Genomic DNA, 25,731 nt, shown 5'->3' with positions numbered 1-25,731 from the left:
GTCTGCTCAATGGAGTACATGGACAATAATCTGCCAGCAGCCAAACTCAAATATGAAAACAAAGCAAAACAACCAGAAGACTGAGGGTGCAGTGTCTGCATGTAGCGCATGTCTGCGTGCGTCTGTCTGTCTTTCTATATGTATCAGTGTCAGTGTGCGTGTATGTGTCTATGTATGTATGGTGTGTTTGTGTGGATATGTATGTGTGTGTTTGTGTTCGTCTGTTTTTCACTGTCTGCATATCTGTCTGTTATCATATCTGTCTGTCTATGTGTGTGTGGTGCGTGGTGTGTGTATGTAGGTGTTTATGTGTGTGTGTTTATGGTGTTTGTGTGTGTGTGTGTGTGTGTGTGTGTGTGTGTGTGTGTGTGTGTGTGTGTGTGTGTGTGTGTGTGTGTGTGTGTGTGTGTGTGTGTGTGTATGTGTGTGGATCTTTTGAGAACATGGGGGCTGGCGATCCTCGAGGGGGGTCCGGGGGCATGCCCCTCATTTAAATGCATCTATCTGGTGAATTTTGAGAACCAAAATATGACATATCTATTGCTGACAAATTACTTACAAACTGCTGGTACTGGTATGAATGTTGTTGGCACAATGTAAAGGGTCATACTAAATGGGCTTGAGGAGTTTTCAGAAAGCATTTAAGAAAATATGAATTTATATTATACTCTTTTTGGATATGAAACTACGGCGACCGAAATTAGACTATGGGGGTGCGCCAAAGTCTCGTCAATGTGTGGGAATCACTGTGTGTGAGTGTATGTGTGTGTTTGTGTATGTCTGCGCTTGTGTTTCACTGTCTGCACATCTGCGAGCTTGCCTGCCTCTCCCTTTGTCTGCATGTCTCCCTCTATCTGTCTTTCTGTGTCTGTGCGCCTGTCCGTCTGTCATCTGCCAGTCAGCCAATCAGATCAGCCCCCCTCAGGGGCAGGGCTCATTTAATTGCATGTACGTAGAAGCCCGGCGGTGCGCCACTAGGACAGCAGACGCTGCCTCTGGCGTCCCCGTTCCCCTTGTTACATAACCACGGGCAGCCTATAATACACACTCTCATTACTGCCGCTGCCATTGTCTCGTACCTGCCACTGTTCCATCTGTCAGACGGCTCCACGCAGACACCCAGGACACTATGCATACAAACACTGTCGTCTACACACGTCGAGGCTAGCTGTTTGTTTATGGAAATCCGACTTTAATCAAGCACAGAATCCGGGGAATACAAGAACACTCTAATGAGCCAGTCAAGATACCCACAGACATGAACTGCACTTGAATGTGGATTCCTTTGACACAAACCCCCTAATGCTAAACAGTTTATGTTATTTATTTAAGATATTTATTCCTTATAGAATGGTTGTTTATTTAGACGGGAAGTGTAACTCACCAATACAATTTGCATAGATATACTTATTGTTGATTTCATTTTCAATGATCGTTAATTTATACCATCATGATATGACAAGACCATTGAGAGGCATACATTTGAATGCCCTCCAACTCCGCACTGGTTGAAATAAATGGCCAATGGACTGCATTTATATAGCACTTTTCTAACCAGTGGCCACTCAAAGCGCTTAACAATATTGCCTAACACACACACACACACACACACACACACACACACACACACACACACACACACACACACACACACACACACACACACACACACACACACACACACACACACACACACACACACACACACACACACACACACACACACACACACACACCGAAAGCGTTGCCAACCACACAGGGCGACAGCCAGCTCGTCAGGACCAGTCAGGGCGTCTCGCTCAGGGACACCTCAACCCTCAGTTAGGAGGAGCAGGGAATCGAACCAGCAACCTTCCGGTTACCAGCCAACCCGCTCTCCCTCCTCAGCCACATGCCGCCCCAAGTGTCTGGACAGTGTGAAGTGAGTGAGTGTCTGTTTCCCTGCCCCATCTGCCACCACGCTGGTCTGCTGCTCCAGGCTGACCCCCAGCAGGATCGTGCCCCAACATTACCAGAAGATAATAGCCAGGGCCACGTCGTCTTTCCATTGCATCGATTAGAATCATGTTCTCCCCATGATACCCCATAGGGACTGCCTGCCCTGTGCTGCTCTGTCTGCATGTGTATGGGTGGCTTAAGGTCAATGCAATGTGAATACCAAAAACATCTCTTCCATCCTTTGGCAGGTGTCGTGGATGAGTTTTTTCACCTGTAGGCTTCTTCAGAAATTTGAACAGAGCTCACTGCGGCAGATGAATCTAAAAACCGCAGGCTTGAGACAGAGACGAAACAATAAAGAGGAGTTGCATCTAATCCATAGTGAAAGTTCTGATTCATGAAGCTGGCAGTACCCTCTCCAACCTCCCTCTCTCTTTTTCTGTCTCTGCCAGTAACCTGAGCCCATGGCTGTGCAGCAATTTGCTGTAGCATGATAATCGCTTTTCACAGTGGCATGTCAAATGTGTGTGTGTGTGTGTGTGTGTGTGTGTGTGTGTGTGTGTGTGTGTGTGTGTGTGTGTGTGTGTGTGTGTGTGTGTGTGTGTGTGTGTGTGTGTGTGTGTGTGTGTGTGTGTGTGTGTGTGTGTGTGCGCGCATGCGTGTGTGTTGGGGGATGGGGGTGGATGGTTTTGGTGGGGGGTATCACCCATTGTGATGATGATGAGGCATAGTGAAGTTTCAACTGGTACAAAACTAAAAGTCGATTTACATTTCCAAGTTTAACGTGATCGGCGTCTTTCTTTTACATTCTTGATATCGTCTGCCATCTACTGGATGGTCATTAATATTACACTGACTAGAAGGAAAGGTTGGCAGCCAACGTTTTGTAAACGTTTTCTTAAATATTATCAAAAATAATACCAGTGCTAGAAGTAATACTTGAAGAACCATAAATAGAGATTTTAGCAGAAGACTCATATCACGTATCGAAAATAGCTGTATCCTCTCCTCTCCCAGATGGGCTCGCTACATCCATACTTACGGTAACGCCAACAAGCGTTGTTTCCAAGATGGCGGCGCCCGTGATGCAAACATGTCATGTTGCATGCTGTGCAAATAGGACCCCAAATGTTCTTTCATGGGGTCGCGGAGGCATAATTGCTTTTGGGACGTGTAACTCAGTGGCTTTGTACAGTCCACAGGTAGTCGAATAATACAGAAATAACATTCGCTAAGCCTGATAGGTCTGACAGTGCCACCAGTATTCTGACTGTAGTGTTATATTAGTGTTATGCTTTCAGTAAGTGACTAATATACCTGTCTTAATACATGTGTTGGATATTTTCTAGAAAAGAAACGTTGTTGCTGTATTAAATGGACACCGAGGCAGAGTGAACTCAGTTCAGTGGGTTTACAGAGATGACAGTGGTGAGTTGTGATCTCCTCTGTTTACAATGGGAACACATGATGTTCTGTCAGTGAGTGCATACTTATCTGTCCGGATTAGTCTTTTGTGTACATGGTTTGAATTTTGTTCTTAGAAAATAAAAATCAGACATGTTCTTTTGATAGCACTTACCAGGTACTCAGACACTTCCTGACAAGTATAAAGTATACAACATGCCTCTTCTACAGGTCCCGAAAATCATCTTGTTTCCGGAGGCTCGGACAACAGACTCATTGTGTGGGCGGCGACTAAAGATGATAACGTTAGTAAAAAGATGTAAACATATGCGTTGTCACTATATTATCTTGTAAATACACATGGCTTTCATTTCATTACATTAATATAATTATTGTTCCAACTCCAGTTCAGCCAGTGTCTGGAGTGTGTTGGCCATACTGGTCCAGTATCCGCTGTGGACGCCATCTACCTGGAGGACCCCACGCAGATCCTGGTGGCTTCAGCTGCAGCCGACTCCACCGTCAGGCTGTGGCTCGTCGAGGGTTCACAAGGTGGGAGACATTGTTACTCTTTAGAGCATCAGTCATTGTGTGTGTGCGCGTGCGCGCGTAGTACAGAAAAAGGTTGGTGTTCAATCTGTGACTGAGGGACAACAGACAAATGTCTAACAGGACTTTCATGCAGGGCTCTCAAGTTTTGAACTGAGTTCAGAGTGAGATTTTTTCGGGGGAGATATAACCGTCAAAACATGACAGTGACTAAGTAAGTCAAACCGTCCAATATGAAGGCTCTACTTAACCCCTCAACTACATGAGGCTTTAATAAAATCCCGGACGATTTTGAAATTCCGCCACACATTTTTTTTAAAGTGTCTCAAAAAGAGGGCATGTCCGAGCAAAAGAGGACGTCTGGTTACCCCACGTACGGGAAACCCATTGGATTCCTACCTGTTCCACTGTTAAATAGCGGCGCAAATTGGTGGGCGCTATCCTGGTAAGATCCTTGTGGTTCAGGCAATGAAGGTTCAGGAGTAGTTAGTTACCTACTGGTACTACATTACTCTCTACTTGTTTCAATAGGACTGATAACTTCTACTAGGGCCTGCCCTGTATGGTCCAATTAACCGCTGTTACCACATTTGTCTATCATAGTGAAAACTGTGTGTGTGTGTGTGTGTGTGTGTGTGTGTGTGTGTGTGTGTGTGTGTGTGTGTGTGTGTGTGTGTGTGTGTGTGTGTGTGTGTGTGTGTGTGTGTATGCTTGTTTTAAAAATCAATGAATGATAGGCGAGTTGTACACTTGCATACCTCTCTAAATTTAACAATGCCTCCTGTCCTTATTCCATTCCTCGATGTTTAAAATGTGCTTGATACTAAAAGTATTGAATGGATTTGGTGTCGAATGGTGTCCCTCTGGCATTCACAAAGTGACTTGCGGCGCTGTGTAGCTCACTAATTCTACATGCACGTGTCTTCCTCAGTGGAGTGCCTCCATACTTTATCATTTGGCAGCGGCTTCATGATGGATGTGTCTCTGGTGCTGTTGCCAGGCAGCAGAGGTAAGCCCTCAGCGAGACACAGACACAGACACACACACACACACACACACACACACACACACACACACACACACACACACACACACACACACACACACACACACACACACACACACACACACACACACACACACACACACACACACACGTGCATTCTGTGTCCCTCTGTCTGTCTCTCTGTGTCTCTTTTTCTCTTCTCTCTCTGAAACAATATTCTCTCTCTCATACAAACACACGCTTGCAGCCCCGCTCTCGTATATCCAGCGCAAATCGATCAGCCCCTCTGTTTTCCATTGCTGAATGCCAAGTTTAAAATGCATTCTTACTTCTCTATGTCATGTTTTAGTGCTGCTAGTTCAGGACTGATCATGTTCACTCTCGTACTGCAGTTCCAATACTGGCCTGTGGGGGCAACGACTCTCGGGTCCACATCTACGTGCTGTTCAATGGAGAGGTATGGAAGTTGTCCGGCACATAGGAGAGTTGATGTCTCATAACCATAACACTCTTTTATTTTTTACTTTCACACTCTCTAAATTTAATTTCCTATTTAATTTTCAGCTCAATAAGGTGATGTCACTGCAGGGCCACGAGGACTGGGTGCGAGGGTTGGAGTGGGCTTCCATAGGTGAGAACCATAGGAAAATAAACTATAGAAATCCATTTTACCATTACATCTTGGCAATTTGTAGGAAACAACAAAAATCCTGCGCCTTTTTCTTCTATCATTTGTATATATTACCAAATTAAATAGTTAGTAAACTAATATGTTCTTTGCTTGCTTGTTTGATATTTCATGGCAGTATAATCATTAAGATGATCAAAATAAAAAAAGAGGGAGGTGATGCAAATTAAATAAATAATAATAATAATAATATTATTATTTATTAATTAATAAAATTGTTTCTAATCTACTCAAATAAAATTTAATTGTGTCTGAATTTTGAAACATAAAGTCGCATGACTTCAATCCAGACCCTGCTAACTATGTCACCATTGGCTATGCCATTTCATCACTGCTCTCGTGACATTAAGCTGTTTCATGTCCTTGATTACAGCCATGTGCCCGTGTCCACATCCTCCTCGCGGTCTCTGACCTAGTCGGCCCCCTCCCTCTAGCACACAGGGGAGAGACACACTTAATTTGAAAGCCTTCCACAGAGGAATAACAAACGCACACCCTCTTTCTACTCTGATGATGGACCTTGTGTCCTTGTGGAAAACTAGAAGTGGAAGACACTTTTAATGAAGCAATGAAGCCTAAACCTTCATATTGTCCACATACCATGTTAGCGAACCATCCTTCTCAGGATTTCAACCCACTATTTGAAAGCACCAGGATATTCAATTTCACATTTCGACTGTAATTATAAAATGGCTTAATATTGGATCATTGCACCTGATTTTATGTGGATGGCGATAACCACTTGCGTCCATCACAATTATGGTCTTTTAATTTAATTGCAAAAACAAAACAATGAGAAGCAAGTACAAAGAACAGCCACAAAGATAAGAATTGGAATTCCTAATATTACCCATGGGTTGAGTCATACAGGAATTCACTTTGGCGAGGTGCAGCCATTTTGACCGTCCACAAAAGAAACAAACAAAACCTCTCTCTCTCTCTCTCTCTCTCTCTCTCTCTCTCTCTCTCTCTCTCTCTCTCTCATATGTCTCTCTCTCTCTCTCTCTCTCTCTCTCTCTCTCTCTCTCTCTCTCTCATATGTCTCTCTCTCATATGTCTCTCTCTCTCTCTCGTATCCCTCTCTGTAGATGAGGAGCTGCTATTAGCCAGCTGTGCCCAGGACTGTATGATCCGGATGTGGCGGCTACGTGAGGGGGCTGGCAGCGATGCCCGCCCAGAGGACAATCACAGCATCATCAGAATGAAAGAGGACGTTTTTGAAGTGAAGGAGAGAGGTGAGTGGCCCGGGGGCCGTTGCTCCCAAGGGGCCCGCCATCAACCCACTGAAGAACTGGGCTCATCTTTTGGCTTTTTTGGACGGGGTGGGGGTAGGTGTGTGTGTGTGTGTGTGTGTGTGTGTGTGTGTGTGTGTGTGTGTGTGTGTGTGTGTGTGTGTGTGTGTGTGTGTGTGTGTGTGTGTGTGTGTGTGTGTGTGTGTGTGTGTGTGTGTGTGTGTGTGTGAATCCATGAGAAAAATATCAAGGACCTGAGTACATACATCCCTGTGCTAATAAGACATCCTAATTGAATCATCATTACTTTCTGTCAAAAGCCTGAATAGCCCACCTTTGGTTGCCAGCGTCTCATTAAGTGGACTGACAGCGTATTCTCTGGACTCCGGTTCTCCTAGTGTTCGCCGTGTCCCTGGAGACTGTCCTCGCTGGCCACGAGAACTGGGTCTACGGAGTCCACTGGCAGCCTCCACGATACGAAGGTATGGTGATTAAAGCAAGGCAACCAGGGGGGAGGAGTGGCAAAGCTGTACTGCTGCTCATTATCTAAATCGACTGATTGCTTTTTTTTTTTTACTTATTGGCAACATGTCAACATGCCTACAAAAACATGTTAATTCATTGCAATGTTGGCGAGCATTTCCCGTAATTAATTGCTCCAGGGGGTGGCCCTCTGAATCTAGTGGAACCAAAAAAGACTTGCATAATATTGCATCATTGCTTTTGTTGTGCCTATTTTAGGTGATGCCTGAAAGGATGTCTAGGAGTTGTAATAGTTTGATTGTTTGATGTTTTTAAATGATGTGGAAGAGTGGAAGCAGTTGGTTGAAATGATTGATGACATTTCCCGCCTTGAAGCGAAAAGGTTGTCTCTCTCACTCCCGCTGCATCATTATGACTAATCGTACTTACCCACTATCTCCCTCTACAGGCTGCAGGCGGCTACAGCCTCTCAGCCTGCTCTCCGCCTCCATGGACAAGACCATGATCCTCTGGGCTCCGGAGGAGGCGTCGGGGGTCTGGGTGGAGCAGGTCAGTGCCCCGAGCGGGGATGATGAGCGTCAACAGTCACATGCATGCGCGTATACATCTAAAGCTGGCGAGAGATCTGTCATTTCTCATTGGCTGGCTGCGCACCTTTTACGGAGTAGACCGCGAAGACAGGAAGGTGGGAGGGAATGACATCGAGCTCAAAGGACGGGTCGGAATTCAACCTGGGGGCACATGTGGCGAGTGGCCTCACGTAGTTTGGAGGAACTCACTCAGGTTGAACCTTAAATTACCTCCCTGGAAGCTGTTTTAGACGTGATGTGCTGTTTTCTTTGTGCGTTGCCTGTATTCATGCCCGTAGTCATCAGCCGCCCTCCGCGGCCAAGAAAAGCGTCTCCCCGCCCGTAGTTGACAACCCGGCCCCGCGCCTCCACGGGGGCGTCTTGAGCCACGGCTGACGGCGGGGTGATGAGGTGGGGTGGGCGGCGCGGCGTGAGTTTAGACACGCCGCGGTTGTCCACCCCTATCTCCCCGCCCGTCTGTCAGCCCGGGCAGCAGGCTGGCACCCACCACCCCCTCGCTGACTCGGCCGCTGTCTGGCCCCTCGTTGCCGCTCGCTCTCTTTCTCTTGCTGTCTCTCTCCTGCACTTGCTCTTCTTGCGCTCTCACGCACTCGTCTCTCTCATATCTCCTCTCTCTCATATCTTCATTTATCTCTGTCGCATATCTCGATTTATCTCTCTCTCTCATCTTTCACATATGTATCTCTTTCACCACTCTCTCATATCTCATATTTATCTCTTTTATATCTCTCATATTTCTCCTTCTCATTTCGATCATATCTCCTATCAATTCAATTCAAAGGGTTTACATTGCCATATCTCTATCTCTCTCATATCTCTCTTTGTCTCTGTATTGCATATACTCTCTCAGCCTCTCTTAGTCTCACTCTTCTCTCTTTTCTTTCCCTCCCTTCTCTGTCTCCATCTCCCCTTCACCTGCACCGCGGGCCGGGTGGTGAACATCACAGAGAGATGACCTGCATTGTAGGGGTGGGAAAAATAATCGATTCTTCGATGCATCGCGATTCTCTTTAGATCGATTCCGTCTCGATGCAGATCAATTAATAAGCTGATTTTTTTTACAAATAATTTTCTTTCATTTCTTCGCCTGCTGCAACTTTCTGTTCGCCAGAGAGGTGTTATTTTAAAATGATTTAATTAATCTTCAGTGTGTATTGGCCAATCTGATTTGTCTTGACATGATTGCGATTCAGCCTACGCATAGCATGCACGCAAACTCACAGCCAGACACAAGAACTCCTTCTTATTCAAGAGCAGCTTTTTCTTTAATGACATAGAAAAGAAAGATTAGAAAGAAAAGAAAACTGAAACCTATTTTTTTTTACATACTTCCATATTGTGTTGTAAGTCATATTTGTGACAAAAGCTTTTTCTCTAATAAAATATTAGATAAGTTAATTCATCTGTTGATGTCTTTAATGATCATCACAAAAGTATCGCTTTAGAATCGAATCGCTGACCACATAACCGGAATCGAATCGTGAGGTGCCAAGAGATTCCCACCCCTACTGCATTGGCTGTTTGTCAAGGTTTTCTGTTCAATACTTTCTCTTTGTTTGGCTCCTTGCATAGTCGTTTCCCTCCTCTTACTACTGACACCTTTTCTCCTCCTGGTCTTCGTTGGTCGTGTGTTGTCTTCGTATTCCCTGGCTCATAGTGCGTTTTCTGTTATCTCCGTCTCCTCCCTCTCCTTGAGCCTCATCCCTTCATCCCATCTCGGTCTCTCCCACACTGAGCCGCTTGCAGCTGCTGTACCAGCTCGCGGCAAAGTGTGGATGGCAAAGAGAAGGAAAAAAGGGCTGTTTATTTTGACCATCTGCCCCACAGTTCTTCATTTCATTTGATTTTATTCCACATGGGGAAAAAGCCAGGGGGTGGATATTGCTATTGCACTACTTTAGATTACTTTGCACTTTCTCTCCCTGCTATAATTGACACAAATACTTCTGGGATACACTTTTTTCCCGGAAGGGGAAATAAAAAAATGTTGCAGACTTATGTATATATTCCTGAATGCAGGTGGCGTGCGCAACTTCAACCTATCAATTTGAAACTGCTTATGCAAGCAGATGTCACACATTATGCAGGTATGCTTACGCACAATCTTTCTTTTCATGAAGTTCTCACCTCACATCATGGTGGCAGGCACCTTTTTAGTGGCATGGTGACAGGCCCTGGGAACCTGGCCTGTGATGTACATCTGTGTCTGCCCACGCACTTCGGTGGGTGACGGCTGGTGTGGACACGGAGAGCTACATCAGCCAGTGCACATTTATGACAGGGAACATGAAAGGGATAAATAATATTTTTGTTGACTCTGAAAGAGCATAGTATAGTGTCTCTCACTCTCTCTCTCTCTCCATCGCTCTCTCACTCTCCCCTCCCCTCTTTTGAACATCCAGTTCCGCTGTGTAAAAAGGAACGCGTGGAAATCTCTGTATGTACACATACACTGTATACACACACACACACACTGTGCATACACACACACACTTTGACCTACAGTCAAAAGCTTTCTTCCCGCCATCTTCGCCTTAATTCCTTCACGGCATCCAGTTTAAATCATGTGGCCGCGTCCAGGGACACCCGCCAGGCTTCCAGCAGTGCTGGGGAGGTAGGGGGGCCGAGTGACCAGCCGTATGTGTCTCTTAATTAGCGGGGTGTTCACAGACGGGCCCAGCATCCCCCACTACAGCCCACATTGATTATTAGAGTAATTGGCGTGGCTCTATAAGAGAGGGTTAGCAGTAGGGGAGTGGCGGACCACCGCTGTGTAAAAGCGCGGTCTTGCTAACAAGACCCACTGGTAATTAACTCACCACACTGACCGCACTGGGCCGCCACCACAATGCTCACAGGAAGTGCGAGTGTGTCTGTGGGCGTGCTTGTGGATATGTGTTGGTGGGCTTGTGTGTGTGTGTGTGTGTGTGTGTGTGTGTGTGGGCATGGGCATGGGCATGTTTGCGTGTGTGCGTGTGTAACCTATTTTCAGATTTCTCGTGGACCGCAGCCAAGTGGCAAGAACTCCCTCTGGCAGACAATGTGTGCCAACTCATAAACCACAATCAGTGGGAAACGCAGACCATCGGAGTGGATCGGAAGTCGTTTTGAATGCTAAACTAATAAGCCCATCACATCCCATCAGCCACACCGCGGTGCGTGTGGGTTGTTTGGATGTCTCTAGCCCGGTTGCCACACGTGGGGGAAGAGAGGTAGCCAGTCGTCCCTCTGGTCGATCCCTCCCGGTGGGGCCTCTCCATCCAGGCCTGGTTTGAACTCCATGCATCTCTCTTCCTCAGGGATAATAACATGAAATATGGTCCGCCCCCCCCCCCCCCCCCCACTAACTCCCTCCACCAAGGAGGGGGGAGGGAAGGGTTCCTCATTGTTCCTTCTCGGCAAGACGGATGAGGATTTTATTGTATTTCTTGAGGTATTCTTCCCTTTTTTGGGTGTGTGATTTACGGCGGTCCCATGTGTTTGGAATTCAAATCTGTTTAATGTTGTCTCGCTTTGTCGCACTCTTTCCATCACAATTCCTCTCTCTCTCTCTGGCTGTTCATCATTCTGGTGTATGTGTGGGTGGGTGGGTGTGTGTGTTTGTGTGTGTGGGTGTGTGGGGCAGGGTGCGTGTCCACACACTGTGAAGACGGAGCCTTTATTGCCGCCGTTAGTTCTGCTGTGTTGTAGCCCCAGAAAGGCATTATCTCCAAGGTCGTCGATGACCAGCCTGTTGGCTCTCTTTATAAAAAGACCTGCTAGGTAATCAGGGATGTACCCACCTCGCTTAATCCATCTTTGATGGATGGCTCTGTCACTGGGGTCTGTGTGTGGGTTGCTCTGTATGTACGCCCTTGTAACGTCATGTCATACAGACTAGATACAGATTAATGCAGACGTGTGTGATTGTACGCGGGGGTGAGTGTGTGTATATATATCTCTCTGTGTGCCCCTCTGTGTGTAAACATGAGGAAACAATAAGTATCAGTGTTTGTGTGTGTGTGCGTCCTCTGTTCACCTGCAACATTCGTTTTATTTATTGAGCGTCCACCGTGACAGTTCGTTCAGACGTCATTTGAAGGAGCTGGTCGGGATTAGACCTTGGGAATTGAACCTAGTGCGGCCGGTCGTTGAACACCCAGCCACCACGGAGACACCATCCGGCAACCTTCTGCTGCAGCGTGCATCACTCAGCTGGCCTGTCTCACATTAGGTTTTAAAATACATTGAATGTATAGCCAGCACATAGCTGTATTTCTGCTCTGTAACACCCCTGTTTCAGTGTGAGCCAGCGTTGGTGTGTGACGCGCACAGTCTAATTACAGATGTGGGTGCGGTACCAGACGGCTATGGCCAGCCAAGGCGTTGCTGAGGCAGCACGCTGCCACTCTGCAGGGAGGGTTGTGGCAATGGTTTAAAATACACCCCTCCTGCGTTAACTTTCTACACCTTCTGGCTTGCGCTTTTTAATTGTTTGGATTTATGTTTTCATTCACACAAAATAATCACAAATGTGAAATAGTAAGAATTTGATTTTCTCAGCGGCTCCATTCTAAACAATTAATAATCAATTCTGAAAAACGATCGATAGCCTCTATTGATGTTTAGTTCAGGTTTCCAACCAGCCTAGTTATGCGTGATGAAATATAGATTTAATGAATGCTGCCTTGTATGTAACCGATTGCTTAAGGTAAGGATGGACGACAACCATCAAGCTACGATTGTGTCCGCCACCTACCCATCTTCTCTCTGGCTTTTTCTTTGGCACGGTAAATCGTTTTTTTTTTTTGTGTTGCATTGCTGTGACCTGCATAAAGATCTCCTCTACATAACATTTGAAATAGGATTAGATGTCAAACCGCAGACGAAAAAGTGGCATGGGAGGAGATTGCACTGTGGTTTTGAACCTTTGGAGGGGTCACAGCCTCTAAACCAAATCCAGTTAGTGTGAGTCCCAGGCTTTGCCCCTTTGTATCCTCTGACTTTCTTCCATTGTATAATTTTCCCCTTCCGTGTTTGGATATAAGTTGAATACGGTACGCTCCAACTCCATCGTGTTATAAGCTCACCCACTTCCAGCCTCCCATCACTGTCGTCCTCTGACTTGGCTTTGTCCGATTTCCATCTGTATTTAGGCCAGTGGTTGGTTACACAATAATCGGGGTGTTTAAAATGAACATTGACATCCTGAATGCGGTCCATGAGTGCAAAGTTACCCGACAAGAAGGTGTCGTCATGAATCCCTAATGATTTGCTCCACCTCAAAACACAAGCACCATGAAGTGTGTTTCTCGAATCGGCTACTCTGGAAATCAACATGCCTGCCCCATCGTACCTCCACCACACCCACTCCGTGTACTTGACAAGTCATGAATATTCATTGGCGTCATTCAGGAAGGCGTGAATCACCGTTGCTCTCGTCCAGAGCCTCTGTCACCGGGAGGCCCAGTGTCACCTGACTGCAGACCCCCGGAACACGGGGCCCAAAGTGAGGCGCTGATTGATGATCTCCTTCTTCTTCCTCCTCCTACCTCCTGTCACGCCAGGTGCGCGTAGGGGAGGTTGGCGGCAACACTCTGGGCTTCTACGGCTGCCAGATGGGCCCCGACGGCTCCATGATCTTGGCTCACGCCTTCCACGGCGCCCTGCATCTCTGGCACAAGCGCCAGGACAGAGAGGTACGCCACGCACCCAAGGGCTTTGGACCGTATTGCGGCCTCGCTCTTGAGTCTTTGCAGTTGGTTTGTAGGGCTCACACGTATGTTGGCACACGCTTGGGTCTGTAGCACAATTTTTTTTTTTAAATGTTTGACAGGCAAATAGCTTACAGAACATCATGTGTTTGCTTATGCTTTATCCTGGAGTATTTCTAAATCACCATTGTTTTGCATAAATGGGGGATAATCCAAATTGGACATTGCATGTCATGTCCCTGCAGGGGGAGTGGAGTCCAGGCGTGGTGATGTCCGGCCACTTCAACGCCGTCCAGGACCTGAGCTGGGACCCTGAGGGGGAATACCTGCTGAGCGTGGGCTCAGACCAGACCGCCAGGCTGCTGACCCCCTGGAAGCAGAAAGATGGGACGCAGGTAAGACCGGGGGTTCGATCAGGTCCGAACTGGTTAGAAACACACCTGTTGACCCAACCAGGTTGAAGCTGGAGTGTAGTAGGGGAGTGAGGTGAAGTGTCCTGTTGTCCAGGCGTCCTCCAACCTCCACCCCGTTGATCAGTATGCAGTGTCTTCCCTTCTCAATATGCACCCTTAACAGCCTTCATCCCTGTTTTTCCCTCCCCTTATGTGCTCCCGTTCTTCCTCGGCACAGACCAGCTGGCACGAGATCTCGCGGCCCCAGATCCACGGCTACGACATGCAGTGTCTGGCCACGGTGGGACGCTTCCAGTTCGTGTCGGGCGCCGACGAAAAGGTCCTGCGGGTGTTCCGTGCCCCGCGGAACTTTGTGGAGAACTTCGCCAACATATCCGGCGCCTCCCTGGATAAGCTGCTGGCGTCCAGCGTGGGTGTTTTTCTTTTGGTTTTTGTGTATGCAGTGATCCACTGGGGAAATATCACCTGCGTTGGGCAGCTTGCAAAATTGTGATCTCTCCGTGCGTGCGTTGCATGTGTCGGTTCCCCAGGACGCAGCAGATCTTCCCGAGGGGGCGAGCACGCCCGCTCTAGGCCTCTCCAACAAGGCTGTATTCCAAGGTGGGCCCGCCACACTGCCGGTGCGACTCTGTATTCAGGGTCACGGCAGAAGTTCTCTCTCTGTTTCGTAATTACGTCCACAGAGTCATTAAGGCACGGCTGGAATCCACTAGAATCTCAATAAATTCAACGCTTCTTTTTCTTTCTACAGGTGACCTCGCTCCAAAGATCAACGAGCAGCAGGAGCAGCTGAGTTGTGTTTCAGACCAGTATCGCGAGACTTACTTTCATCCGCTGAACCTCACGGGTATGTTCCAAAGCATGCAAAGGGGACGCCGCATTGAATACGAACAGAAGCGTTAAGGGTCCGGTCACCCTTTAATGTTATTGAAAACGCTTAAGCCTCGACCTGCCAACCTCACCAGTTTCGGGAGAGAAGTGTTGAAAACCTGTTCTTTGTTGGCTGCAGATTCCCACTCCTTTCCCAGTGGCGTTTGCCGGCGGCTAGACAACGAGGAACGCATGATTAGTCAAACGGCAAATCAATGACCATTAACAACACTGCAAAGTACACCTTTCAATAATTAGCAGGAAGATTAAGATCGCAATAGGCTTGGAACACAAATCAGGCCGGAAGTGGGGATTGGCTGCTTAAAACCAGCAGGTGTTCACAGTGGGAGATAAAGCTGAAGATTTTTCCGAATGGCCTGCATTTATTTCTGCATGAAAACGGGGGTTGAGGGAATTTATTCATGATGAATCCACTCGTTTATAAGGGCCGGTCGAGGTCTGGCAAGCATTTAATGCGTCAACCCGCCCGCCCACCCGTTCCCCTGCACCCATCCTTCAACCGGCGTCAACGTGCCCGGGTGCAGACGGGAGACTGTGAATCACTCGGGGCGTGCTCCGCTCCATATATCTCCCTTTCTCCATCACCCTCTGCCTCTCTCCACAACCCAGACAAGCCTCTCCCTTCGAGCCATCCTAGACACGGCAGGGGCCGCACGCCCCAGCCTTTCCGTCTCCTTGTCGTGGTGTGTTGCTCTAAGAGACACTGCTGTGCAGTCGGAAGGACAGGTGGCTCTCAGTCTATGTCCTCGCTCCTTTGTTGCTGCTGCTGCCTTGGGCCTGGGACGCGGCCATGCTGCTGGTGTCACTGCCAGCAGCAGCGACAGGCGGCGGGGAGAGTGGAAGAGACAAAGGGGGGTAGGGGGAGGACGGAGGGGAGGGGACGGATCGGCAGCGAAGGGTGTATATGACCATGAATATTTCAGCCTTGGGGGCAGCCCAGTGAACTGACGCTGAGAGGGTCTGTGGTCCGACGGGCGAGCGTCTCCGCACTCGATCCCATCGGGTTCCACTCACGTTCTTTGGTTTGCGCCGTATTATAGCGGTGGCTTTGCGACTTCTGTCACGTGGCACAGTGGAGATTCCACGTCACTCTGCACATCGGCCAACAAATGTCAAACATGGAAGGCTGTTGGGTTTCTACGTGGGATGGCAGACGTGTCGGGAGGCCTTCATTCAAGCTTATAAGTGTTGCTTTCATGGTACTTTTGATTCGCTTGAGTAATTAAGCATGCACCGACTTGAGGTCAGAGGTCAAGGTGACTTACAGGGAGGTGGCCGACGTTTGAGATCAAACCCAGTACCTTAAAATGATCTAGTGATATACCAATGAAGGATGATGTTGGTACACTTGAGGTCACTTCAGGAGAGTAAAAAACAATTTCTGATCTATTTCACAGTTGTTGTTTTTGTTGTTCTGTCCTTTGGAACGAAAAGACTGGAGAAAATGAAGCATTGCCTTCCAGCTGTCTTTCATTTCAAATCCGTAAATTCGCTGCCACTCGCAGTGGTGCCTTGCACGGTCTCTATCGATTTGTAGCGGGACACGGCGCAGATCTATGGGTGAGTCCCGGGACCGGAGTCCGGGTCAGGGTAGTCCTAGCGCTCAGGAGACCATCTCTAGTGAACATGTATTATTCATGGCTGACAGGGAGGGATATGAGGAGGATGGATTTAATGGGAGAGTATGAGGACGTTTGGGGCGGGGGGGGTAAAGGATAAATGTTATACCTGAGACAAGTGGTAGGCATGATGACCAATCGCTGGGGGGGGGTCAAGGGGGTAGATGGAGTTTCTCTGAGCTTGGTTTTTGATTGGTTCAACCGAGGTAGCGGGTTGCCCACAGTAGAGAGGGCCGCCGCCAGGAAGCCCCTCTAATCGGAAATGCTAATTAGAAACAGTGGCGTTGTGTGAAGTGTGGATGACCCCGGGGCCTTCCTGATACAGCGGCCAAGCGCGCCCGCTGCTGTTGGTTCACTGCAGATTTCCCGCTCCTCTCCCAGTGGCTCTCGCCGGCGGTTGGACGAGGGGGAAGGTATGATTAGTTAAACGGCGAGTCGGTGACCTTAACGACACGGCGAAGTAAGCCTTTTTGAATAATTTGCAGCAGGGAGCAAAAACATGTTGTAACACACGGTCGGCCCAGCGCTGGGGATTGTCTGCTGAAAGCCAGCGGGAGTTTATGCTAGGAGATAAGGCTGCCCTGGTTTCAGAATAGCCTTCTATTTGGTGAGTTTACAGTTGGAGATAAGGGAGCCCTGGTTTCAGAATAGCCTGCTATTTGGTGTGCTAAGCGGTGAGTTGTGGGAGGGTTTGGGTGTCATCTAAATGATAACAGGAGCTGTTTTATAGTTATGAGGGAACATTGTCTCCGGGCGAATCGATCATGTTCCTCCATGGAGCGCTTGAGCTCTAATTTGATCTCATGCACATTTATCCTTTTCTCCCTTTTCATTCATGGCTGCCATATCTGTCGTTTCTTTTTTTTTCTCTCCACTAAATCTGCTCAGCCCTCAGCCGCATTTCCTTATATGGGCAAGGGGGAGATGGAAAGTTCTCTGCGATGCTTCCCCTCAGTTTGTAAATTATTGAGATAGAAAATTGAGACAGAAAATCTCAACCCTGTTGGATTGCTGCTTGCGTTATGTATGGTGATTATGGTGAAAACTAATGGGCGTGTGTGTGTGTGTGTGTGTGTGTGTGTGTGTGTGTGTGTGTGTGTGTGTGTGTGTGTGTGTGTGTGTGTGTGTGTGTGTGTGTGTGTGTGTGTGTGTGTGTGTGTGTGTGTGTGTGTGTGTTGCAGAGCCCCCACCTGAGGACCACCTCCTCCAGAACACCCTTTGGCCTGAAGTTCAAAAGCTGTGAGTGTTTTTTTTATTCATTCCTGCAGGGTGTCACTGCGGTGATCCGCACATTCCTGCATGCGCCGGCGACGCATACCGGGCAGCGAGCGACGTGGGGAATGTTTTAACGATGCATCGAGGTAGATGTTAACAAGCCCCGGTATTGACATCCTCACCCTCCCCCCCCTCATTCACGTTTAATGGCATCCAGTCAACACGAGGGGATCCCATATCACTCCACAACGAGGCGTGTTCGTGCAATTAGCCTTTTTATCTGCCTCCCAAGGTTTTCCACGCAGCACACGCGTGTGCCGTGTGTCGGAGAGACGGATTAGGCCTCCTGAAGAATCAGTCCTTCTCGCCGCACACCGCAAGCCAATCAGAATTAAGATTCCTTCTGCTCCGTGAGCCCCCTTGATAGACCCTATTATTGCGGCTAATAAAGCATTTAGCCGGTCCATTATTAACCTTTGTGGTTGGGGGGGGGGTATTTACCATACATAAATAAACCAAAAATATACTCTCTAATAAAAAATGGTTTGCAACCAGCTACCATTAATATGCTGCCTCTAATTAGCGGGCAGATGTGGGCGGTGTTATTAAACTGGGGCCACATCCATAAGGTCCCCCATCGGGCTGTCACGGGGCGTGCCAGCACACCGCCCGTCGCCCGCTCTCATATTCCGCCAGGCTTGTCACCGCTGAATTGCGGCGGGGGGGGGGGGAGACGTAATTTCCTCACCCATTTTCCGGCCGACAACAAGGCGACGGCCAGCCAGCTGAGCGTAATTAGGTTGTCGGGACAAAGCCGCGGCGCCATCATTCATTTCTGTGGCGAGGATGTGGCCGCGCCGCTCGGCGTCCGTGAGTGTTTCTGATTTCACGCCGGCTCACCGCTGTTCACCCGTCAAGCGGGGTTCAGGTCCTTGAGCCTGCTGCTGGTCTGAATGCACGGGGCCTTACAGCGTAGGGTACTGTCGGCCCTCTCTCTGGGCCCCTGTTAGATCACGTCTGAGCAACATGCAATGGGCGTCCCGATGGTGTGAGGGGTTTTGAGAAGAAAAGGAAAAAAGGGGAAAACTGGAACAAGGAGGCCGACTACATTTGCAAGGCCTCTCCCATCCGCCACCTCTCGTCCACGCTGACAGCTCTGCTCCTCGGACCCGGACGATAAGGCACCCGTTGGGTGTGACCCTGGATGACCAGCTGTCCTTCACTGCCATCGGTGCGCCCATCCGCTCCTGCGTACTACTGCGGACTACTGCGGACTACTGCCTCACGTGCCACTGGCACGTGAGGCAGGACAACCAGAAGGGAGCTGCAGTCACTGATCTAGGACCTAGACCTACCCGGGTTCTCCCACACTGCTCAAAGTCCCCGTCACTCGTCTACTGTGCTGCGAGAGGCTCAGTCCCGTCCCACACCCAGGACGTGGGCAAACCGTCCGCCCAGCTCGCCCGCCCCGCCGTACCACCGCCATATGGTGTGTTACTCCCTCACCACGAGGAGACCCCCAGCTGCCGCGCAGCCAGATCCAGGCTGTCGGCTGTCCTCGCTCCACAACAGGGGACCGGCTCCCCGCCGACCGGAGAGCACATACCCTACACATCCCCCGTCACAGCCCCAACACTCATCTGTTCACACAGAGGGATTAATACACACAAAAAGTTTCTTGCTTAGTAGTTTTGCTTAAATAAGCAAAGTAGTTTGCTTTTTTGATGAACGTTGTGTGTTGCCGTTTTTGTAATTTATTATTCTTGACATATCTGAGCGGTGTCTTCATGGCTGAATGATCTTATTGTAAGTTGCTCTTGGATAAAAGAATACGCAAAGTAAGATAATGTAATGACACGGTGTAAAAGGTCAAAACTGGTTTAAAGATTCGGCTGGAGTGACGCCACCGACCAGAGCGCCACAAAGGGTCAACGTTAACCTTGCTTCCCTTCTAAGCACCACGGTCCTGTCTGGGACATTGTGGGACGCACACAGGATGCACCTCTTATGATGCTGTCATCTGTTTTCTTGGCTCTCCGCAACAGGTACGGACACGGCTTTGAGATGTACTGTTTGGCGTCGGACAGCGCCAACACGGTGGTGGCCTCCGCATGCAAGGTCTCACACACACACACACACACACACACACACACACACACACACACACACACACACACACACACACACACACACACACACACACACACACACACACACACACACACACACACACACACACACACACACACAGACAGAGAGATGAGGAATGGGGATTTCTGCAGCAGGACAGGCTGCCCTGACCTTGATTTGTGTTTTGCCCCAGGGCTCCACACACAAGTGGTTGCTGTCAGAGATTAACGCTGCGGTGGCACTCATTCCGCACTGCTCGTATTCAGTCCACATCTCTGAGTCTTCTGTTTTTTTCCATTCCTCTGCTGTCTATCTGATCTCTCCCTCCTCCATACCTCCCCTCCCCTCCCCTCATCTTGCCTTCAGCCATCCTTTATCCCTCAGTGTCTGGTCCTCCTTCCTCCTCTATCCCTGTTTGATTGGCTCAGCCCCATCCCTCGTGAGCAGAGTCCCTCACCTCCAGATTACTCGTGTTCACTGGGGGCTCTTTGTGGGACCCTCTACTCATTCATCTTAACTGGAGATGGAGCAGACGGCGCTCTCTCTCTCTCTCTCGAACATTCTCTATATAAGAGGGAGAGAGGCGATTGTCCATTGAAATAGATTATAGATATTATTATAGAGCTAGGGTATGGATATCGTAGAAGGAGTATAGAGTGCCGATACGGCGGTGGTATTTCATTAGATGCGAGCTGCTCTCCTGAAGTTGGGTCCTGAGCGTGGAATAAGGCTGAATGAATAGATCAAGTAAAACAATACAAAATGGCGCCTTTGTTTTGTAAATATTGCCCTGCTCCATCTTTGCCTTAGCATTAATTATTCATTCATGTGTTCTGGTGCGTGTCCTCAGGCGTCCAAGGCGGAGCACGCGGCCGTGATGCTGTGGAGCTCCGCCTCCTGGCGCCAGCTGCAGTCGCTGCCCTGCCACGCCCTCACCGTAACCCAGATGGCCTTCTCCCCCGATGCCCAGCTGCTATTGGCCGTGTCCCGCGACCGCACCTGGTCGCTGTGGAGACGGGACCCGCCCACACCGGATAGTGCGGGTGAGCCAATGGGGAACGGAAATGGAAGAATTCTGTCGCACTTTTCCAAATCTTTGCATATAAACTGCTTGACTTAAGTCTGATAAAGAAATGTGTCTGTTGAAACCGTCAAAATCGTTATAATTAGCAGTAATTAACTTAATTACGATCTCTCCCGTCATCATGCTACCTGGGTGGAGTTGTCATGCCATGCGTCATCATCATGGAAGGCTGATGATGATGATGAGGGCAGCAGGACTACGGCAAGTCTACGCCCCCCACAAAGCTCCTGACCACATATCAGCCCCCGCTCAGCAGGCAGAGACTCCACAGTCAACGTATTAAAGGATCCTACCTGAGTCCCTCAGCCAATAACCACGTTGCCAGGACTAGCCAGGGAGGGGACATAAGAAATCCAAATGGTGCACTACATAATTCTTTGGGGGGGGATCTACAGCGTCGTATCCCTAGGTTTGGGGAGGGGGGGGGGGGTCTCGAGGAGGAGTAGGAAGGGAGAGGGGAGCCGGAGGAGCACACAGTGTTTGTTGAAGGGGTCGCGTCTGTTGTGGTTGGCTGTTAAATCACTCAGGGCTGCTGCTCGGAGCACCTCCCCACACACACACACACTCACGCACACACACACACGGCAGAGGGCCAGCGAAGGTTAAATGCAGTCAGAGATGATCAAACAGTCTCTGTTCTGCCTTTTTGTTGGGATTTTTTGGGACTTTTTCGTTTACACTCTTGCTTTCTTTTTTTTCCTTTTCTTTCTTTTTTCCTTTTCTTTCTTTCTTTCTTTCTTGTCCCTACTTTACTACGACTTGGCTGTATTTTTATTTTATACACTAACTAAACAGTCACTCATTTGGAGTTTGGGAAAACCCGAAACAGGCGTGCTCCGCTGTACCGAGGAGGTTCTCTATATCAGGGACAATGGATGTCGGGTCACGGCAGAGCAGCCAAACCGTGTTCCCCCGTGACAGCTTTGTTTAGAGTGATTTACTCAGAACAAACCTCTCTGCCCCCATTAACGACACTTGTAGCCTGTGGCGCGACGTGTGTGTATGCTTTATGGTAAGAGATCGCTGCGATCGGGAGTCATAACAAATAGGGTGATGATAGAGGGAGGTATTTATCGCAGGTCGGCCTCGATTACCTTCCGGGGGACCGCTCTCTGTGTCTTCTCGTTGGAGTAAGCAGAGCCAGGAGAGGCAGCCTCCCACCGTCCCAGAGCTCTGCCCTCGTAGCCCGGCGCTGACGGCTGAGATCCGTCCTCTGTGGCGCCGGCGGCGCTCTCTCACCGACCCGTCGCTGCACCGCGCCGGCTCCATTGTGCATGCACGCCGACACCAGGAGCCCCCCCCCTGGAGACCGGCCCGGCGACAGTTGGCAGCCGTCTAGCAGTGATTCAGGCCGGGCCCCGACGGCCCCACAGCCCCATAAACCAGGAGTGACTGATCCCCAGGTGGTGGTGGTGGTGGTGGTGGTGGTGGTGGGGGGGGGCTGAATGAGGCTCTGTGACGTGCCGCTCGATACATTTGTCTTCTTGGTGCAGAGAGCGCTGTCGTTCCCCCAGGGGTTTGATCCGTGTGTTCCCGCCCCGCTTCCTCCGTCTCCCCTTAATGTTCCACCGCGGTTTAAAGGTGAATGTGTCAAAACGCCACAAGGCCGAATAAATCTCGGCCCTTGAAATGAGTGTATAAATATATATATATTTTAACAATAATTTATTGCGTGTGTGTGTGTGTGTGTGTTCTCTCCGCCCAGAGCCCAATTTCTCCATGTACACACACACGGATAAGGACACTGCGGTGCACAGTCGGATAATCTGGTCGTGTGACTGGAGCCCGGACAGCCGGTACTTTGTCACGTCCAGCCGGGATAAGAAGGTAGTTATGTGCTGAGCTCAGCTTTTCCTTCTTTTTTTTTTCCGGAACTTTCTATTTGCCCAGCTCAACTCAAATGGGTTCAGACATCGCTTTCTGATTATTAAGCAAATTCTGTCTCGCGTGTCAGGTTATTGATTTAGAGTGTGTGTGCGTGTGTGTCTGTGTAGGTGATCGTGTGGGGACCATGTGTATTGGGGACTCCTGGGGTCCCTACCCCAGCAGTCCACCACTGCTCCTCCATACTGGACGTTGGGGACTCTGCCACCGCCGTGGCCTTCTGCCCCGAGCTCTGCTCTGATGACAGGTAAACACGCCGCTGCCTTCGGTGGCATCCGCAGCACCAATAACAACTGATTCTAAAATGTCCTCATAATTCCTCATAATCCTCAACATGGCACCCACAAACTTCTCTCTAAGTCTAACTGTGCTGAAGTGTTGGCCCCAGTCGTACAGATCAGACTTTAGTTTGATATCTGATGTCTGATCATAGACCAGCTCTGATCTGCGTTACCACAGCAGGCCTGCTGGAGCACCAGGCATGTCAACGCATTTGTGAGGGCTCACATTTTGGTTGTATATTACCCACGGTTTAATAAATGAACGTCACTGGCGATCTATGTAATGGTGCCAAATGCCACTGTGTCAGATTCACCGTGATATCGGTACCCGACACTCGGCACTCACGCGCTCACATCCCCCCCAGTCATCCTCCTCGGGGGTTCAGCACTCTACACACCCCCAGACACACATTCCAAAGACACACTTTGCGTCTAAAGGCTAGAACTATGCCATATGGAATCTCGTTCAACGCGTTGGTGTGTAAGCATTCTTAAAATGCGTGAAATGCATGCATGCTAGTGATCCGGTGTGATTTGAGGAAAACTTGGGTACCGTGTGTCTCTCTAGCTCCAGCTACCTGATGGCGGTTGGCTTGGACAGCGGAAAGATCCTCCTGTACAAGTGGAGCCCCCCCCAGGAACCCACCGGGGGGCACGACTGGACCAAATGTGCAGAAACAGACCTTGTGTATCCTTCAAAAAACACATTCTCTGACACACACACACACACACACACACACACACACACACACACACACACACACACACACACACACACACACACACACACACACACACACACACACACACACACACACACACACACACACACACACAGAGAAAGAGATCTGTAGCGATGCCCCAGGTAGTGTGTTAGCTTGCGGCCCTCTCTTCTTGTAGACGCTTATCGCTTATTATTATTGTAGATTATCCCTAATGGTTGAAGAAAAAGGCCCCCTACACTGAGGGGCGGCAGCACAACGGCTGGCCTTCTACCTTCCAGAGCAGCACTCTGCCAGAAGTTATATTGTGAGCCTGTTTGTGTGTGTCTCAGGGTGCTACATCCTAAGAGGCTGTGTGACTTTGACGGTCAGGGGATATGTGTGAGTGAACAACTTTCTGCCAGTGTCAGAAAGTTGTCAGTTTGTGTCATGTTTGGTTGAATCTGTGTTAGTTTGCCGGGTGGTTTACCCACCACCACCACATCTCAGGCACAGCCCTCTAAGAGCAGTAGCCCTTTGTTAAACCAGCACTGTGTGCGGGTTCCCAGCAGCAGCCTCTAGCAGCTTGTGGTGTAGCTTCAGTTGGAGCTATATCAGCGTCTGTAAATGATACTTCTAAAACTATCGATTCAGACGCCAGTATACGATTTTCAGAAGGGGAGCTGAACAAAAGAGGATTGGTAGAGGTGACTCCCCTGAATGGATTGACTGGTGAACAGGCGTTATTTAGAAGCGGTCGGATTGAGATGGTTTTAAAAGCAGTAAACGGCCACAGTAGAAAAGTGCCAGTGCCCGTTGAAACGGTTTCTCTTTGACTTGCGTGTCGCCCCAGACAGAGCCACACGCTGACGGTGAAGAGGCTGCGCTGGAGGCCCCGGGCAGGCCGGGCCGGGCAGCAGGGCCCCGGGGCCCCCAGCCGGGCCGGGGGGGAGGCAGGTGGCGAGGAGAGCTGCTGGCTCCAGCTGGCCAGCGCCGGGGCCGACCACGCCGTCAAGATCTTCAATGTCAACCGCCACACCCTTGAGGCTAACGACTGAACGGACCCCCCCCTTGCTACAGCCAAAGCCACAGGACAAGACAACGGCCCCCCCCGACCGTCTGAGCTGATGTACGGGCGCTGGAGGGCTTTAGGCAGGACATGGGGTCGACCCCTAGCCGAACATTTCACCTGGACGACTCCCTGTGTTTTCCTCTTCATCCTAACATGTTGTTCCATCTTCAGATGGGTGAAGCAATACAGTTGTATGCCTACTCCTCAGTCTTCTGTGTTGTCTGTGGATCAGATAATCCTACTCGACAGCCTAATTGGTTGGAACATGTATTATTTGACGCCAAACATTATATATGACCGATACATGACTGTGTTGTACCTTGTATTGAATCACTTTTAAGTTTGATATCCACGTGCCGGCTGATTCAATAAATCTCTCTTGCTGCTCCAATACGTTACGTCATGTCACACACAAGAAGATCTATTGGAACAACACAAAATCCAATAATGGGTTTTACACAAAGCAACACATGAGTGCTCCTCAAGAACAATCGAGGGAAAAGTCACACAATACTGAAGCACATAGCTGTGTATCAAAGGTACAGTACAGGACCTAAACACAATCCTCAAGGACAAGAGGACTGGGATTTAGTGTGGGTCCAGCCGCGTGTAACATCATTATATGTCAGACATAAATCTCCCCGTAGGCGGGCCTAAGTAGAGGCTATAACTCAGCCTATAATCGCAGGGCCAAGTATGTATAGAGACATCCGTCACAGCTCGGCCAAGTGCCACCCTTTAGGACTCCGTTTGCAGACGTGGAGGAAATTGCCTATGGGGACAATGATCATCATACATCAGCCAGCTTTTTTTTTACATCGTCAATCCAACATCCCACAATGTCACGATTATACTGTT

General features: G+C 49.1%; 1 protein-coding gene across 1 annotated transcript; it reads left to right on the top strand.

Annotated features, from left to right (window-relative positions):
• Positions 1–2,788: 2,788 nt before the first annotated feature.
• elp2 (elongator acetyltransferase complex subunit 2) lies at positions 2,789–25,731 on the top strand. Its single transcript, XM_056583150.1, has 22 exons — positions 2,789–3,140; positions 3,288–3,366; positions 3,574–3,647; positions 3,750–3,894; positions 4,823–4,900; positions 5,290–5,354; positions 5,462–5,528; positions 6,674–6,820; positions 7,216–7,299; positions 7,749–7,849; positions 13,437–13,568; positions 13,829–13,978; positions 14,214–14,405; positions 14,527–14,596; positions 14,748–14,843; positions 17,688–17,745; positions 19,767–19,839; positions 20,702–20,894; positions 22,641–22,762; positions 22,930–23,066; positions 23,669–23,788; positions 24,655–25,731. The coding sequence occupies exons 1-22, from the start codon at positions 3,009–3,011 to the stop codon at positions 24,857–24,859; spliced, it is 2,520 nt and encodes an 839-aa protein (XP_056439125.1). The 5' UTR covers positions 2,789–3,008; the 3' UTR covers positions 24,860–25,731.

This window comes from Gadus chalcogrammus, chromosome 22 (assembly GCF_026213295.1).
Source record: "Gadus chalcogrammus isolate NIFS_2021 chromosome 22, NIFS_Gcha_1.0, whole genome shotgun sequence".
Classification (NCBI taxonomy): Eukaryota; Metazoa; Chordata; class Actinopteri; order Gadiformes; family Gadidae; genus Gadus; species Gadus chalcogrammus.
The sequence above is the reverse complement of the archived record's forward strand: the minus strand, read 5'-3'. Positions and strand labels throughout refer to the sequence as shown.

Bases quoted from the DNA above. Each gene is read 5' to 3' on its own strand.
- elp2 (XM_056583150.1), top strand. From the start codon at position 3,009: ATGGCGGCGCCCGTGATGCAAACATGTCATGTTGCATGCTGTGCAAAT. The intron at 14,597-14,747 runs GTGGGCCCGCCA...TTCTTTCTACAG, and splicing joins CAACAAGGCTGTATTCCAAG to GTGACCTCGCTCCAAAGATC. The intron at 23,067-23,668 runs GTAAACACGCCG...GTGTCTCTCTAG, and splicing joins GAGCTCTGCTCTGATGACAG to CTCCAGCTACCTGATGGCGG.